Genomic DNA, 18,853 nt, shown 5'->3' on the forward strand with positions numbered 1-18,853 from the left:
GTAAAAAACATCTCTTTGAAAATAAACAGGAAGGAAACAAATTAAAATACATCCCCAACAAAGTTAAAGTAAACAACACGGAACAATTAAAAAACATATGCATATTGACTAATCACAAGAGAATAAGAGTCCCCGAAGGGACACGGCTCTTGATTGATGGGGAGCAGGCTAATAGAGTTGTTTCGTTTGCGAACAACAAATCACTAAGGCACTATACACTTACATTGTATTCCCAAAATATCATTTTATTGGAGATTATGCAGTCTATTATGGATACATTTATACTTTTATTTTGGTAGTACACTCGTTGTACATCCCGCTGTAGCTCGCGTGCTTGATGATGTCACTGGGACACTTGTACTGCATCCTACTCTGTGTGCGCATGCTCAAAGCATCCCTCTACCATCCTCGCACCCAGCACGAGAAAAATAAACGGAAACGGAAAATCAGGTGAGATTTGCAAAAATAAAACCAGACGTTTAAAGATATATAACCAACATCGTTTTCCATTCGGAACACATTTTATTTTGAAATATGCGAGTGTAGGCAGCAACGTGTATTGCCTGTATAGAGGTAACCTGACGGAATTAATGTGATGCCTCAGAAGAATTGTTAGGAAAAGCAACGACCGAGGGAGATTTCTGAACGCCACGTTCAAGAAATTGCCATAGATTCCACCAAGAAAATTGATGTAAAAAAGGAGAAAGGGAGAAATACCTACTCCAGCTGATTTAGAGGAATATTTACGAGCGACTTGACCTTGCATTGAATGTCACCATTAACGGATTAAATATAAAAAAGCAAACATCTGCACGGTGAGTTATGCTTTCTAATTAGTGTGGAATGCGAAATACATTTTTGATATGAGGAATGCCTCGTGCTTATGCTAACGAAGACACCCTCTTAGAATTTTTAGCCGGGAATATGTTAAAGGATGAAACATCCCTTCATTACTCTAAGGTGAAGGCCTGGGTGCGTGCTGCAGAATGCATGCTACTGAATGACACTACCTCTGCGGCTTATCAAACATCAAAGCCTCACGATGCGTTTTTTAATCGTTTTTTTTTTTATCGTTTTTTTTCGTGATTGGAAGACTATAGTTATTGAGGGTATTTAAAGCTATATATTGTATGTGGGCAATGGCGTAAGATGGAGCGGGCTTGGGTGAATTGGGTGTGCGCGATGGCCGGGTTAGATGTTTCCCCCCTTTTATTTAAAGATCATAAAATGAAGCACAGTTTAGATGTAATGATAATTATTTTTCCTCTCTTTATCTAGTATTCATTTTTTTCCCTTTTCCTTGCCCCCGATGCTTCAGATCTGTTCTGACCGAATAAAATGTTCTGACACATGCGCTGTCCCGAACACATTTCCTGCCTTTCTACGCTACTAAGCCTATGGACAAGAAATTTAGACCATAGAACATCCGTCGTGGTTGGCCCATAACGTGCTTGTGGCTAGATCCACTCACTCTAATACATTAACAAACAGTGTTGGGCGTGTTTCTGTGAAAAAAGAAAAAGTAATTAGTAACCGTTTCTAGTTACTTCATTTATAAAGTAATTCCTCTACTCAACTATACCCCCGCCACCCGATTATTGACACCCCCAAATTAGCACCATCCATCCATTATCTGCACCGCTCATCCTCAGTAGGGTCGCGGGAGTGCTGGAGCCCATCCCAGCTATCTCCGGGCATCTTGGTTGCCAGCCAGTTGCAGGGCACACAGGGACAGACAATTCGCCCGCTCATTCACACCTAGGGACAATTTGGACTGGCCAATTAACCTGACATGCATGATTTTGAAATGGGGGAGGAAACCAGAGTTCCCGGAGGAAACCCACGCAAGCACGGGCAGAACATGCAAACTCCACACAGGAGGTTCGATCTCATGACCTCAGAAATGTGCCGCAGACGCGCTAACCACTTATCCACTGTGCCGTCCACTGAATCAATAGATACAAAAAAAATAAAATAGATATTTTTTGCCTTGCCCCTTTTGCCAAATTTTTGAACCCAATGCAACCCAATGCAGATCATAGCATCCATTCTGGTTAGCCCATAGCATGCTTGTGGCTATATCCACTCACCAATTTACTACATTAACAAGCAGACACATGACTTATAAAGCATTTGTAATTTTCCAGACTAATGTCTATCCCATCATGACAAATAGGTTTCATATTGATTGTTTGAATGTCCATTCAAAACTGTTTTTCTGTTCATTTTAGGTCATCATGGAGATTGTCTCTCATCTAATAAATGAGTCTATAGAATTCTACAAATGGACCTTAACTATAGCAGGTAATCAAAATGGATTTTTTTTCATACAGTCACTCAGTAATCCTCAAACAGGAGTATCTTCTAAATATAAAGAACCCACCAACGCATTATTTATTAAATCAAACATTTTTAAGCTTTATGACCAAAAAATAGTACAGGTAATGTATAGGGCATAAAATCACCTGTATTGCAACAGCATCCATTGGTTCTTCAAGATCAGAGACTTACGGTTATACGTTAAAGGGACAGTGTATGATACAGTGCAACTGAAAATGTGTGCCTCAAAGCACAATTTTAAAGATATCTCAGGAACAATATGCAATTTGGTGAAAGGCAGTATGGTCACACATAGATGATAGGGACAGAAATATCCAAATATCACCATACAATATTATCACAATATGAACCTTACGATGGAAGGCTACCAATAAAAAAATGTCACATTAGCCATGATAACTTCATCAAATACACACTTATGTAAAATGAAAATAGGCTGTATTTTTAAAATAACATAAAGTTTAGATTTAATGGAGTTTGGATAACGTCAACACACTCAAAAAGACATTGATGCGAAGGAAAATTATTATTTTTAGTGGTTGACTGAGTGTATCTCACCCTACTTTAAATATTTAATTCGCTAATAACATAGTAACAACATAGTAATTACTTCATATGTTTTATTTGGTTCGGTCGGTCTTTTTGAATAAGGGTTGGAGAACGTACACACACCAATATGAATGGTCTCAGAAAAGATATCAACTCCGTGTGTACCACATTTAATGTTCTCAATTTTTTTTTTCTTCCAGACAAGCGCGTGGAGAAATGGCCCCTAATGGACAACCCCTTGCCCACGTTAGCCATAAGTGCATCTTACCTGCTGTTCCTCTGGCTGGGGCCCAAATACATGAAGAACAGGGAGCCCTTCCAGCTTCGCAAAACACTCATAGTCTACAACTTCAGTATGGTCTTCCTTAACTTCTTCATCTTCAAAGAGGTACAGGATTGAAGTACGGTTTCATATTGTGTTTTTTGTCAGCCACTTCCATCCCAATGAAGTTTTCCTGCATAGCAAGGTTGTCAAATACAGAGCCGCGGGCCGGATCAGGTTCACAGATGAATTTAATCCTGCCCGTTAGACAATGCTAAGAGAAGCACAAGAGAAAAATAAGCCACGTGACTGCAGTCTAATAATGTTTACTTTGTATCACCAAAGCCAGGTGCCACTTCAAAACTACATCAACCAGTGTAAATATGTTTGCTGACTACCATTTATCAACCAGAGAACATTTGAGGACCAGCCATCCCAACGTTAATTTACTTAAATTAGAAGTCACAGATTCCCTGCTTAAGTCAATACAATTACACACACGTGTGGTGCGTGGATGTCTCTCTTAACCCAGTATTTTCTACTAAACTAAGCTTTTTAACCCCTGTGACTGGGAATGATCGGTTAGTACCTGTATTAGAAAATACAAATTTAAAAATATACCACATGGTTGTCTTTGCAGAAGTTCAAGCTCTTTTCTATGATAAATATGAAATCTAACAGCAGAAAGACTTTGAAATCATCAAACCATTTGCTTTTAAGTTAATGTTTGTGTGCTATTTTTGTCACTTTATGAGTTTACATGAGTTGAATAAACAAGGTAGAAAATAGCTCTATTGTTTTTTTTTTGTTTCTTTTTACAAATTCACCATTGATAAGCACTAAAAGATTAAATCTTAAGGAAGGAACAAATACTGAGGGGAACAAATCCTCACTAATTGTTTTATAATTTGAATCTTTATCCTAATTTAATTGTGAGCCTCTAAAAGATCCCCAGCCATGCAACTAAGGCACACGTTATATTCCATGAATTGACTGGTACTGCCTCCATGAGAGTGGATTTCCTACCGTGTGGCCCCCTGGGCTGAAATGAGTTTGACACCCCCACTGCAGAGTAAATTTCATCTGTTTTTGAATGGGTCTTTCAGATTGACCATTTTTCAGTTTTATCCCCACACTCAGACGAATGATTTCTAATTTTGATTCTCTAGCTGTTTATGGCAGCCAGGGCAGCGAGCTACAGCTACATTTGTCAACGAGTGGACTACTCAGATGATCCCTCCGAAGTCAGGGTGAGTCCCAGGCACCAACATATAGGATAATGCAACTACTACTATACAGTGGTACCTCTTTATATGAGCACCTCAAAACACGGAAATTTCGATATTCCAAGTACAAACTAAAATCTAGGTCACGAGCATGTCTAGAGGCTACTACTAGAGATAGCTTGAGACCGCTCATGCTTGTGACCGCTAATGCTTGTGACCGCCAGCATCCGCTTGTTCCAGTTTGCACATGCAAACTACAACGGGCAAACACAAATTCGGCTTAAAAGATGTTGTGTGTATACGTTCATTTAAAGTTACAGTAACTTTAATTTTAAGTGCTTACTTATCATCAACAGTCTCTTGATCTCATACCTGTTAACCTCAGGCAGTTGCTCCCAGTATCATTGGTTGCAACGATCCTTATTTCTCAAGAACCGGAACAGGAAGGACGCAGATGCGTGACGTTTCTCACACAAGCTTTATTTTGCGGGAAATGGGGCAGTCATGCACGGTGACCCAAACGGCAGTGATTTGGCGATCGTTGGGCGTAAGATGTAAGGCAGCAGTCTGGTGTGGGATGACAGGAAGCCAGAGGCCGACGAGATCGATACCAATTGAACGAGCAGAAATCGGTCAGATGAGGTCAAAACTGGACAGGACGGGACAGACAGGATTGATATCAGGCACTGGAGACTGGAGTCCGATAACAATCAGAACAAAATAGCCGGGAAACGAAACGGGGGATTGATATTAAACAGGACAAAACAGACGGGAACGATACCGGACAGAGTCAAAACCCATGTCTTGCGGGTGCAGAGGTTCGTTGACGGATTTACAAAGGGTGAGTGAGAACACTGAGCTTAAATAGGAGGGAAGACAATCAGTCAACGAGCCGCAGCTGGGGCCAAACAGGCGGGGGCAATTGGGCGCCATGGGCAACCGTGACATTATTAAGCAATAATAAACCTTACAAACACAATCCGACACATTTTTACCCGCAGAAAGACGGACAATAGAATACTGTGACAATATTAGCAATCTTTGATTGTGTTGTTGTCTGTTACCAGTGACCGAGACAATCTGGATTAGAGCTGAAATGGGCAAAAAAGAAATCAGTCCTTTTACACACACACACACACACACACACAAAAAAGAAATTTACAATTCAAAATTGTTATACACAGTACACAATTGAAAAAGATCAAAAACGTATAAAATACGTGAGAAACTTAGTTGACAGGTATGCAATCTTCGTTATTCCTCCTTGAATGAGTTTTTAGTGATCAAGATGTGTTTTATACAGTAGATACTTAAGGTTTACTTGGATGCTTTTGGAAAACAGGAATGGACCAATATATTTTAAAGTATTTCATGTATAAGAAAAAAAAGGGAAAATGTGCTCGTTACAAGCTCAATTCTAGCTTCAAGTACGATCCTTGGACAAATTAAGGTCGTATGAAAAGGTACCACTGTACAATAATTTGTATTTTCATTGAACATTATTTAATGGGGGGCAGCACGGCGGCGCAGTGGTTAGCGCTTGTGCGGCACAGTTCATGTCATGGGAACCTGTCGTGGGTTCAAATCCAGCTCCAGACTTTCTGTGCGGAGTTTGTATGTTCTCCCCGTGCTTGCGTGGGTTTCCTCCGGGCACTCCGGTTTCCTCCCACATTCCAAAAACATGCATTTCAGGTGAATTGGCCGGTCCAGATTGTCCCTAGGTGTGAATGAGCGAATGAGTTGTCTGTCCCCGTGTGCCCTGTGATTGGCTGGCAACCAGTTCAGGGTGTCCCCTGCCCACTGCCCGAAGATGGCTGGGATGGGCTCCAGCCCCCCCGCGACCCTAATGAGAATAAGCGGTACGGCTAATGAGATGAGATGAGATGAGATTATTTAATGGTTCTTCAAACCTACTTTAAAGTCATACCTCTGGAACTGCTTCATGGGGCCAGTGCGAGCTAGATTTTATCAGTTTCTAATTATGCATTTTTTGGTCTCCAATGCACCCCACTCAGGTGGCAGGAGCATTGTGGTGGTATTTCATTTCCAAAGGCATCGAATACCTGGACACTGTCTTCTTCATCCTGAGGAAAAAGTTCAGCCAGGTCACCTTTTTGCACGTCTACCACCACTGCACCATGTTCACGCTCTGGTGGATCGGCATTAAATGGGTCGCGGGAGGACAGTGTAAGTGGCTCATGTTACAACAACAGATGGCATGCTTTTTGCTCTATGTCACTTACTGCTATAGTCTTGATTAATCCATTAAGGACGAACGTGGCTAGTGCTATTAACAAAAAAACTAATTTGTTTTTACTTACTTGTCCTAAGACTTAAAAAGTGGTCGGCGGCGCCCTCTGTTGGCTGCGGCTGCATCGGCTCGCTGCAACGGGTCAGGTGCAATCGACATTTCGTTCTGTGTACATTGTTACACAGAATGACAATACAAGGAAATTATTATTATTATTATTATTATTGATTTAAAATGTAATTGAGTTAACCCCCAGATTACCGACATCCAAAAATAGCTCGTTACTCTGAAAGTAACTCTCTAGTTGTCAGGACCAGAAGAGTAAACAGGACCCACTTGTATAATGTTACTAACAGTTTTATTAGGAAGAAGGGAAAGGGTAGAATATAGGATCCGTAGAACATTGATCGTAGGGAGCAGGTTACTCAGACGCGGGAGTGGTATTTCGTGGCGAGCGAAGGCAGTGTCGAGAGCGGGGAAAAACAGGTCGATGACTGGGACAGGGGAGCAATAACGTAATAAAGTTCAGAATTGGGGTCGTAGCCGGGAATCAAACAGGAATCAGGACAGGAGAAAGTCAGGGTCGAAGAGGCTTGCCTAGCGTGCGCTGAGGTTCGCAGACGGACTGACAACGGGCGACAGGAAGACCGGGGTTTGAAAAGAGATAAGCAGCCAGTCAGCGTCCGAGGCAGTTGGCGCCAAAGGAGCAGACTCAGGTGCCTCGCATCAGTAATCATGACACTAGTAACAAATTACCGTATATACTCACATTGTTAGAGTCTGTTACCCCTCCTTCCACCAGAGGGCACTAACCGAGTTTGGAACTTGGCACAGGTGTGTCCAATCACCACACACCTGTTCCAAATTCTCTTGACCTTTTATAATGACATTTTGGACCGCATACGTCATCTGGTCATTTTCATTTCCAATGTCATTTGTTTTTGTTTTTATTTGATATTTATGGTTTGTACATTTTGTTAGTTATTTTGTGCCCACTTGTATTTTAGTTTGTTACTTTGTTCCTTTTATCTCCATTTCCAGGCTTGGTCTTTATTTTTGGTTTGGAAGTTGACAGGTTCTGTATTTTTGTTGTTTTTTGACCACTTGTTTGTTGGATACCTGTTTCTTGGTTTTGATACTAAATACCATCCTTTTTTAAACAGTTCCTGCTTCCCTTAACTTGGGTCCGCCCACAAAATGTAACAAACCACCTAAAATACTTAATAGCCACGTAATAAAACATATAGAAGAAAACGTGAACACCAACCTTCGGAAACTGTGATATTTTTTGGCTTGTGCAATCTTTAGAGCTTGCAAACTAACACAGGTGAGACACTTCATATCCAATCTGCCTTTTGTCTTCAAAGCACTTCAATATTTAATTTTCCATTTGTGGGTACTGTCAAAGTTTTTTTTTAATTTTTCTTCAAACATGGTGTATTGCTAAAATAAGTTTACAAATAAAAAGACCAGAATTCAGCACTCATTTGTGCTGTTTGCCCCATTGATTTTGTTGTTTCTGTATATCCCACACCCCTAGTCATCAACTTTAGAAAAGATTAGTCGAATAGTCAGATAATTATATTTTTTTCTTAAATTGAGCATAGCTTTGATTTAACTCTGTGACAAATGGTGATAAATGCAAGAAAAATGGGTACTGCAGATTTGTATAAAAGTTAAATAAAAGTGCACAATATAAAACCAATTAGGATCAATGCTGGGTCAGTAAAGACATACATTCATAAATAAACCTCTAGCCATTTTTTAGGGACAGGAAAATAAATAGTTAATTAAAATCAAGTAAACATTTTTATCCCTGTAAACAAAAACAGGCCAGTTAGCAGCAGTAGAACAGTAAATACAATTGTCACGACCGGTATGAGCAGTGGACTCAAATGCGTAACGTATATCACAATGCTTTATTAAGGGAACAGGGAAGTCAGGGCTAGAGGAAAAAACAACAGCAATCCAGTGCTCGCTGGGCAGGAGGAGTAAGAAGCCCTCGTGAACAAGCGTGGTCGGGGATCGGAAGCAAGTCAGGCAGCCGGGACGGGAGAACGGAGCATGATCGGAGGTCGGAAGCAAGAGACGGTCAGGAAGCCAGGGACAAACGAGCAGGATACAGGACAGGACGGGACAGACGGCAGCCAGGGTTAAAATACTTGCCTTGCATGAGCAGAGGTTCGCTGACAGACTGACAAGGAGTGAATGAGAATGACTTGTTGAAATAGGAGAACTAATTAGGGAACGACTGGCAGCTGGGGCTAAACGAGTGAGCGCAGGTGAGAGCAACTGGCAAATCATGACAAAAACAAATATGTGCATTTTGTTAAGCAGATTCAGTGGTCAATTGCAAAGTCTGTAACAAAGATCCCACTCGTTTGTAATCAAACGTTTTTAACAGCTGACATTTGTCGTTTTTAACACTTTAAAAACTGACGTTTGCTCTTTGGTCTGCATGCAATATATTTCTAATAGGTTTGTCAGGCACAGTCTGGCATAATGCTCAAGCCAGATTGAAACACAGATGACGAAAGTTTTCGTTTTTGTTGTCATTGGTGGCTGCCACAGTTACAGACCAAATTGCATTTGTTTGTCGTTCCAAGTGGTTTAAAGAAAACTCCAGCGACTTGACAATCACTAAGATGATACGGAAAGAGAAGTTAAATGAATAATGTTGGCAAAATCATCCACTCTAGAAGGGAGTCATAAATGTTTTCAGACGTCGCTGCTGTGTTTTTTATTTAGAGCGCATGCCTCCTAGAAAAGAGCAGCTTGCTATTTTCCCTCCTTTACATTCTGAAATATTATTTTCAAAGTTTGGCAGCTCTGTAGTTGTCCTCAAGGCTGTTATAAAGCCATCAATGTTTGACATCTTTGTTGTATAAAACATACATGCTGACAAAAAAATAAGTACTGTGAATGACCGAGTAAGTTGTATGTCTCTGTGTGCCCTGCAACTGGCTGGCAACCAGTTCAGAGTGTCCCCTGCCCACTGCCCTAAGATAGCTGGGATGGGCTCCAGCATCCCCACGACCCTACTGAAGATAAGCGGTGCTGATAATGGATGGACGGATGGTTCCACCCCTTTAAAAGTCTGCAAATTAAATTTTGTTTTATTATTGTCATAACTCACGCGAATCTCTAGCCAAAAAAAGCAAAAGACATTGGGGAAATTTGACGAGAACTTCAACACCGTCACATTATTATTCTGATGCTTGTCATTGGCAAAGATTGGCCAAGAGACAAAAGACTCGTTCTCATTTTTAATGGTAGAAATGTGCGACAACTGGCCAAGTCTTGGTGGTAAAAAAGGGCCAATCTGCTTCTGTCCATAATGGGTTTAAACACACAAAAACAAAGCTGTATAGCACAATATATATTTTGTACTGACAAATTAGTAAACAAACTATTTGGATTACACAAGCAATATCTTATAAATTGTCTTAACTTTTGTCTTTTTCAGCTTTTTTCGGTGCACACATGAATGCTGCAATACATGTGTTGATGTACCTCTACTATGGCCTGGCTTCCTGTGGTCCTAAGATCCAGAAGTACCTGTGGTGGAAAAAGTATCTCACCATTATCCAGATGGTAACATGCTACATTGCTATAATACACAGATTTTTTTTGTTTTAACTAGTTTATTAAGTCTTTTTTGATATATTTTTGGACTTGTGCACACATATTTTGGACATTGGGTGAAGAAAGGGGTGGTGCTGTCAACTGCTCACCACCTTGTGGTGAGTTGGCTCCTATGGTAGGGGAAGATGTCTGTCCGACTTTGCAGACCCAAGTGAGTTGTGAGGGTCCTTTGCGAATGTCTGGCAGAAGCCCCATAAGAAAGAGCTTCAATTTCCAACTCGGAAACAATTAGTCTATGTCCTGGGAGAGTTAGGGGACATTGTTTTCAAGTGTTTCATTCCTTTATTGCCTCAGCGGCCGATCTTAAGCTTTGGCTGTAAGCTGGTTTGTAACTGTCGTTGTGGTTGCTCCCGATCCCCCTGGTGGCAGTAAAGGATGTTTTCAGGCTGAAGAATAAATCCTACCAGGCTTTGATGGCCTGTCGGATGCTCGAAGGAGCTGCTAGCGAAGCAAAATGCAGCTTTGGTGGTCACCGAGGCTATAACTCAGGCTTGGGAAGGAGTTCCAGACAGCTTCGAGGTGCTAAATAATACAAAAAGTCCCTTTATGTTTCTCGCTATTTGTCATTTAAACAGATGTTCGTTAGTGGGGATCAATAAACAGTATGTCTTGACAATTTGCATACCTCTCCAGGATACATACTAGCTTTCTCGTTTTTAATGTTGATATTTTGTTTATTATACATTGATTATTTTTTTAGCGAACCTGCAAAATTTGAATGCGAACTGAAGTTCTTCTTGTGCCTCAGATCCAGTTCCACGTAACCATCGGCCACACAGCTTTGTCTCTCTATGTCAACTGCGACTTTCCCCATTGGATGCACTACTCCCTCATCTGCTACGCCATCACTTTCATCGTCTTGTTCGGAAACTTCTACTATCAGACCTACCGCCGCCAGCAGCCCAAGCGTGATCTTTCCTCCTCCAAAGAGAACAAAGCCATCTCAAATGGGGCCCTGAATGGACTCAAGAAAGCCACAAACAGTGCAGCGATGCCAGGGGCCAAAGATGAAAAACCTCAAGAAAACACTAGCAGGAGGAAGAGAAAAGGAAGAGCTAAAAGAGATTAGGTAAGCAATAAAGGTAAAAATGGATCTGCTTTGAGTTTGGTAGAATTACCTTAAAGAAGACCTAATTCAAGGATGAAAGAATGGATGAGGTAAACGCGTGATTTATTTAATGATCGATCCACACGGTGAGCCTGGCTGGTGCCAAGCAACGTTTTGCTTGAAACAGATGCTGACACACAGAAGTCACAAATGGACCCAAATACTTGTGTGTCAGATGTTTTTCTTCCGTTAGTCACCGGACAGGGCTTTGCAGCCTGTTGAAAAATCAACATTGTCACAAACAATGATCCATTTATTTATTTAAAAGTATACAGTACAAATACCTATGTCTGTTTAAATAGTAAATACACCGTTATTTCACATGTATAAAGCTCAATTTTCTCAAGTTTTTGATTAGTCTGTCACTTTTTGTTAGGCTATATCACTGATTTGGCACAACTTTTATCATTTTGAAAAAATAATTGCAATAATTGCTGATTTGAAGACTCACCATTCCACCCTAATGAAGAAAAAGAATCCACTTCTCAAATTTATCGAATGAAAGGATTGTGCATTTCACAGCAGAAAAAGTAGGAAAGTGTAACTGTTAAAAAGTGTTGTTGTCACTATTTTTAACTTTTCCTTCCCTTTATCCCTCTCTCGGCACCCATTATTATGGGCATAAAAATGAAATAAAACAAGCAAAATCCTAATAAAAAGAGACCGAACGGGAACAAGAGATCGAGCAGGGCATTATCGCCATTGACGGTGTAGTTGACCCTAGCATTATTTGCCAGAGCCAAGGCCCGTGACCCATTCAAAACGGGTCCGCGACCCACTAGTTGAGAAACATTGGACTAAATCACATGTATGAAACATGTGAGTTCCACAAAAGATAGTCAAAACCCTCAATTAGAAACATGTATTTATTTATTTATTTATTTATTTATTCATGTATATTTATTTATTTATGTATTTATTTATTTATTTATTTATTTATTTATTACTCTAGAACAAACCCAATTCATAGGCCCTAGTATTTGTTGAAAAAAATTCTGTACTTTATGAATTTTTTTAAACAAAAAACTTATGTACAGTCAATTCATAATTTAAAAAAAACTTCTCTTTTATGTTTGGATCAAGAACACCTTACTTTACATCAGGGCTTGCCAACCTTTTTAAATCTGAGAGATACTTTTTGTTACTGATAAGCGCAAAGGAAACCTAATTTGTTATGCCTTTAAAAAAAAAAAAAAAACTTATCATGTTAGTACTATGTTATTACCAGGTAAATATTTGGAAGTAAAGTTAGTCAGTCTACCACTAAAAAATTAATTTTACCAGAAAATCATAATGACCCAAGACTGGTGAGATATTTTTGGAACAGGTCCGTGGGCACCTCGGCTGTCCTTAGGGGTCACTCTGGTACCCGTGGGCCCAACGTTGGAGACCCCATAATGCTATATATGACCCCATAATGCTATATATGATACTTTGCCGCTATCATGGGCACATTGTGGAAAGCTGCATTTAACTTCTGGGTCTATCCTACAGAAACCATATATTTTTCCATTATCAATTATTCTTGTTAAAGCGGCAGGGAGCCATTAGGAAGCGTTAAAGACCCACATGTGGTTCTAGTGCAAGTTTAGAGGGTCGAGAGTCACAACTTTGTTGGCGATAGAAATCATTTTCTTCTGCTTAGCCAATCAGAATGCAAAACACAATGCATCTTGGAAATCTGCAAAGTAAGTCACAAAGTACACCGCGATACAGCAAGGATTTACTGTAATTCGTTCCCGACCTACCAAACGCATTCAAGTCAACCTTTCCTGATTACTAAAATCATTCAAACAAAAATTGAACACAAAAATACAGCGATACGATAAATTACATGATAATAAAATGACTTTGGTGGTAACGTCTGGAAATTTGCGAAAAGTTTTTGCTTGAAAGTCATCTCGTATCTTGAATTTATCGGAGCCCGAGTAGCCGATATGTAGACGTATCACTTTATTTAATTTATAACATATTATACTCTGCCATGTGACTGGCTGGCAACCAGTTCAGGGTGCCCCCTGCCCACTGCCCAAAGATGGCTGGGATGAGCTCCGGCACCCCCGCAAACCTACTGAGGATAGCGGTGCAGATAATGGATGGATGGATGGAACATATTATACTGTAGTTGTAGTGACATTTTTTTTCAATACAACTAGAATGTTTGTTACATATTACCTTTAGAGTTACTTTACATGAAGGAGTAGTTACTTTTATTTTAAAAATCAATTACTATACAGTACCTTTAGGTATATTTATGCGTTATATCAGGCCCTTTGAGGAAAACCATTACGCTGATGTGGCCCTTGGGAAAAATGGGTTTGACACCACTGGACTAAATACTGACAATAAAATATCATGAGGCACTTTTCAAAATAGGACATTGCAGGATGACAAATTTTAGTGGTACAGTGAATTACAAAAGTAGTGGCCACCCAATACATTTTTGAAATATTGCCATAATTCAGGCTTCAAACTTATGTATAAAACAAAATATCAAGAGACACAATCGTTAAAAGAAAACACATTTCTTTTCACAGTGCTGGTGCTGTTAAACTGAGACTTGATGACACACAGGTACATTTGTCATTGAATGTCATTTTGGTCAACATTTGATCATTCAGACGTCATAAGGGAACTTCTGGGGTCAGTGGGCTGAGCTGAAAGAACAGGGGGGGCAGTTATTTTTAGTGTAAATATGATATAACGTATTTACGCTAAAAATTTGGTTCCACTTCACGATTGTGTCCCATATGTTGTTGATTCTTGGAAATTACTTTCGCTAGGCAGTGAACATAACAAGAGCAAAGAACCATGTCCAATTGTCCATCCATCTGGGTTTTGAAGCCTGTCCCAACCGTCATATTTTTTGTGATTTTGCTATCACTTATGGAAGTGTCCACTGCAGATCTCAAAGTAATAGAAGTGTAAAATATTTTGTTTATCTGAACATTGCCTGTTTAGTATGTGTTGCCAATTGTTGTCATGTATCAAAGTGGACCTTAACTATTATACATCCAGGCAGATGTTGCTTTTTAGGGTGTTTACCTATGTCTTTCTTTTGTCTTATCATTGTGTCTCACGGACTGTTCAATGTTTTAAACTAGGCATGTCAAACATACAGTCCATGGGCAGGGCCTGGCCCGTGGAGGATTCAATCAGGCTGGTCATAAACTTCTGTGTATTTCAAAGAAAGACGCCACTTGCTAAATCATTTCTATCAAAAGTGTGTACAAGAGCTGAAGTTCTGCACTGCAAAAACCTTTACTTTGTGTTTGTTTTTTATTTATTTTAAACCAATACGACAATTAAGGCAAACGTTACAAACTTGAGTTCTTAGAACGTGTTGAGTTGGTTCAGGTGTGAGACTGAATTCACTCAACTGTTAAAAGAGACCACTTAACACATTCAATGCCAAAAATAATATTGTTTTATCCCTCTGTTCACGAATAATTGTGTTGTGCTTAGACAAGCTCCGTAGTCATCCATAATTATAATGAGAAGGGTAGGATACTACTGTAATCCGAATGATAAAGCATAGTATTGAAAAACAAAGCTCCATATTTGAAACTTTTATCCTTTTTTTACTGCTCTAGCCGACCTAAGAACAAAAAGTCTGGATCCAGCTTGAGACAAACTGAGTTTGACATTCTGGTTTTAAACAAAAGGGTGTTATTCTTTTAAGTGGACACTAATGGTGAATATCCTTACTTCATTTCATCAAATTATATTAATTACACTTACAGACTCAGTCCATGTCTGCAACTGGATTGAATGTAACAAAAACATCTTTAAAGGGACATTGTGTGTTATTTAGTGCCTAGAGCATTCTCTCTTAAGTACAGTATGTATTAACAAATCCCAACTGAGTTCAAAGGACCATAAAAATTGTAATTAATTTTCTGCTTTTAATCGTACTAGGTGGGAAGAGGCGATTGATTCCCCTACTGCAATCATGACTTTGAGCCACGTGATGGCGACAGAGAGGAGTAAAATTGTAAATTGCGCACACCTTTAAATACTTGGAGGTCAATAATTTTTTTAATTAATTTCACATAACATGAGGCTCACCTTTATGGAACTGACATGATTGACCACCATCTTGCTATTCTGATTAGCCCCAAAAAACAAAAACCTGGCCAGAATAATGAGAAAATTGGTGTTGTTTTGATCAGTTTGTGTCCATGTAGTTTGTGTTCTTCCTCGTGCTTTATACCACTCGTTTTCAATTGCATTACACAATGCAGTGATATCTGGTGGGCTAATAATACACAGTGTCCCTTTAAACAAAAAAATAAAATAAAAAGACAATAGCAAAATAACTAATTTGCAAAACAGAAAATTGGTGACAATGGTTGTGAAGCACTAATAGAGAATAACTGCTGTGCCTATCATATTATACAGTGTAAACTAGCATAATTTAATTCCATTAATCGAGACATTTCACTTTCTTAATATTTTTACAGTTTTTCTGTATAGACCAATACTTTTTTCTATTACTGTATCTTGCTGAGAATGCTTGTCGTGCATATTACATTGTGATCTTTTGTACTCTCAGTTTGTTGGCATGGACATTTAGCCATTTGTTTTTGTGTCTATGTTGTATATTTTTGCTGCTGCTTCTTTAATTTGAATTCATAAATTAAACTTGATGCTGATCAAAGAAAACAAAACAAGATTTGTATTACATTGTGTTGAAAATGGAATACAGATTGAATGGAGGACCGAGTGTTGGGGTTTTGTAAGACTCCTTCCACCAGAGGGCCCCAACCGGTTTGGAACTGGGCCCAGAGGTTTCCAATTTCCATACAACTGTGCCTAATCATCCTAGCCCTTTATATAGTTTATATACGGTTTGAACACCATACTTTGTTGGGTCATTGTCATTTTCATGTCATTTTTATTTCCACCTCCATGTCAGGTTACTCTTTGTTTGTTTCTGGTTTCTTTGTTACTTTACTCCTTGTATGTTCCAGTTCCAGGTTTGTTTTTGTTCCTTGTTTGGGCGTTTTGTCAGTTGCTTTGTGACCACTTGTTTGTTTTGTACTTTGGTCTTGGTTTTGAAAATAAACATCGCCTTTGCTTTGCACACCCCAGTTTCCAGTTCCTGCCTCCCCCACATCGGTTCATCATCTTCTAATAACTTAACAGAATGAGCCAACAATCAAAGGACCCATTGGGAGGCTCCCATGCCCCTGTCTGGGCGGCGGCAAGGAGAATGCCCCTCTGCAATGCCTAGTTCCTGTCTCTGTTACAAGAAGAAAGCCCCTTGGCCACGCCTGGTTCCTGTTTCTGCAGCGAGGAGAAAGCGCCTTTGCCGCACCAAAGTTGTGACGGTGGCGCGGGGCCTGGACCTTCAGCCATCCCTTTGCTGCCACCTTTGTTGTTGTGTTGGCCTTCTGGTATCCGACCCTTGAGGGAGAGGATATGTTGGAGTTTACTAAGCCTCCCTCCACCAAAGGGCCCCAACCAGTTTTGGAACTGGGCACATTTGTGTCCAATCTCCATCATCCCAGGCTATCCTAGCCCTTTATATACGGCTGTTTGTACACCATACTTTGTGGGGTCATTGTCATGTCATTTTCATTTCCATCTCCATGTCAGGTTAGTCTCTTGCTGTTTCTTTACCTTACTCCTTGCATTTTCCAGTCACTCACTCGCCCTGGGTCAGTCTGTCAGCTAACCTCTGTTCACACAATGCAAGCATTTTTACTCTGACTCCCGTCTGTCCCATTTTGTCACCCGTATCCCACTCGTCTGTTCCTGATTTCCCGTTTGTCTCCGGCTAAGACCCGTTTTTGATCCCCGACCACGATCTGATGTCCCGTCCTGGCTAACGACCCGTTTTTGACCACTGACCGCGTTCTGATCTCCTGTCTTGGCTATCGACACGTTTTTTTCCCCGTTTGACCATGCTATGATCTCCCACATTCCACATTCCGAGCACGCTCCGATCCCGTGAGCGGCTTGCTTCCCTCGTCCAGCGAGCGCCGGATCGCTGGCGTGTGTTTTTTCCTCTATATCTCAATAAACTTGTGAGAAACGCTATGCGATTGGGTCTGCCATTTGTTCTTTGTTCTATTTTTTAAAAATCACTAACATTTTTATTATTAATTAAATTCTAATTTAAGAACTTTTTTATCAATTGAATGTTTGATTTTAGGCTATTTCAATCAGTTGAATGTTTGTTCTGTTAATTGAATTCCTGGAGGTAGGTGCAGGATAACTGTCATCAGCTGGCAAAGAAGGAACATCATTGCTTTCGGTGTTTTTTAGGCACTAAAGTAAGAAACTTCAGCAATGATCCTAAAAGAAAAGTATATAGAAGGAAAATACGCTATGAATAGTGTAGACTATAATTGTTTCATCCATTTCATGGGTTTAATATATCTGCATTTTGTAACAATTCTTGAAAATGACAGTTCAATGTTTATTGTAGACTAAACCACTTATAACGTTTACACAGGCTCAGGTTGACCATTTATGAACAGATGCACAGCTTAAAATGCAGTTGCAACTGTAAAATAATAAATACAGACTAGTGGCCTCACTGTCACAGATTTGCTGATGTCACCACCTAGTGGGAGCTCCAAGCAACTGCCTGGTGAAAAAAAAATCGCTTGTCAGCAACCCACTTTTGGGTTTTGAACCAGCAGTTGAAAAACACTATTTTAAACGCATTTACCACTAGTGTCTGCAGCACTTTTCTACCTATAGATAGATAGATAGATACTTTATTCATCATTCATTAAGACTGGTAAGATGAAATGCACTTTTGATGTTTTCCTTGTTCCTTAGCCAATGAGATGCATCACAATATACAATTGAGTGTTACGTCTGCCCTCTACCGTTTCCTGGATATTTTTCCATTTGTATAGTTTGCACAAGTAATACAAAAATTCAAAGATGTTGAAGATTTGCATCTAAAAATTGAATTGATTTCCAGGGTCAAACCTGTGACCATGTCACATAGCTGAAGGTAAATACATCCGTACCCATCTCATTTGCAGTATTTTGTGATATTTTTATGAAAGAACTCTGCTCACACCTTGTTTTAAAACGATTATTTTCGACAAAAATGACGGTCAACAATGAACCTAAACGATCTAAAGTAGCAGTGGGAGACAAATGTTAAGTGGGATATTTGTTGATATCAGACACAGGCCATTATTTCATATATTTCATGAAACCACGAAACGTCCCACAGTGAAATAAAATACACTGAAGAATTCACTTTTGACATAAGATCAAGTTTATTCTTTGTCATTTGATTTTTTTCCCCTCCTTAAATTTATGATTAGTCCCTCACTGAGAAACATCGTAATATTTTTCTTTTGTGGCACTTTGAATCTAAAAGGTTCCCGACCCCTGGTCTTCTTGGGTTAAACAGTATTTCTTGTATCGTCGAAGTCAACCAATGAGAGCTCTGCCACCTCCCAAAGATGACGTAATGTTATAAATATTAAAATCAATTA

At 39.7% G+C, this 18,853-nt stretch overlaps 1 protein-coding gene across 1 annotated transcript; it reads left to right on the top strand.

The window, feature by feature from the left end:
* Nucleotides 1-564: 564 nt before the first annotated feature.
* LOC148371920 (very long chain fatty acid elongase 4-like) lies at nucleotides 565-17,280 on the top strand. Its single transcript, XM_088326538.1, has 8 exons — nucleotides 565-815; nucleotides 2,232-2,304; nucleotides 3,090-3,277; nucleotides 4,321-4,401; nucleotides 6,393-6,564; nucleotides 10,095-10,222; nucleotides 11,022-11,342; nucleotides 13,919-17,280. Exons 2-7 carry the CDS (start codon nucleotides 2,238-2,240, stop codon nucleotides 11,340-11,342), a joined length of 957 nt encoding a protein of 318 aa, XP_088182664.1. The 5' UTR covers nucleotides 565-815; nucleotides 2,232-2,237; the 3' UTR covers nucleotides 13,919-17,280.
* The last annotated feature ends 1,573 nt before the right edge of the window (nucleotides 17,281-18,853 follow it).

This window comes from Urocampus carinirostris, chromosome 2 (genome assembly GCF_059441175.1).
Source record: "Urocampus carinirostris isolate Australia breed hairy pipefish chromosome 2, RoL_Ucar_1.0, whole genome shotgun sequence".
Lineage (NCBI taxonomy): Eukaryota > Metazoa > Chordata > Actinopteri > Syngnathiformes > Syngnathidae > Urocampus > Urocampus carinirostris.

Coding starts and splice junctions, on each gene's coding strand:
- LOC148371920 (XM_088326538.1), top strand. CDS start 2,238: ATGGAGATTGTCTCTCATCTAATAAATGAGTCTATAGAATTCTACAAA. Junction 3,278..4,320: donor ACTTCTTCATCTTCAAAGAG/GTACAGGATTGA, acceptor TTGATTCTCTAG/CTGTTTATGGCAGCCAGGGC. Junction 6,565..10,094: donor ATGGGTCGCGGGAGGACAGT/GTAAGTGGCTCA, acceptor TGTCTTTTTCAG/CTTTTTTCGGTGCACACATG.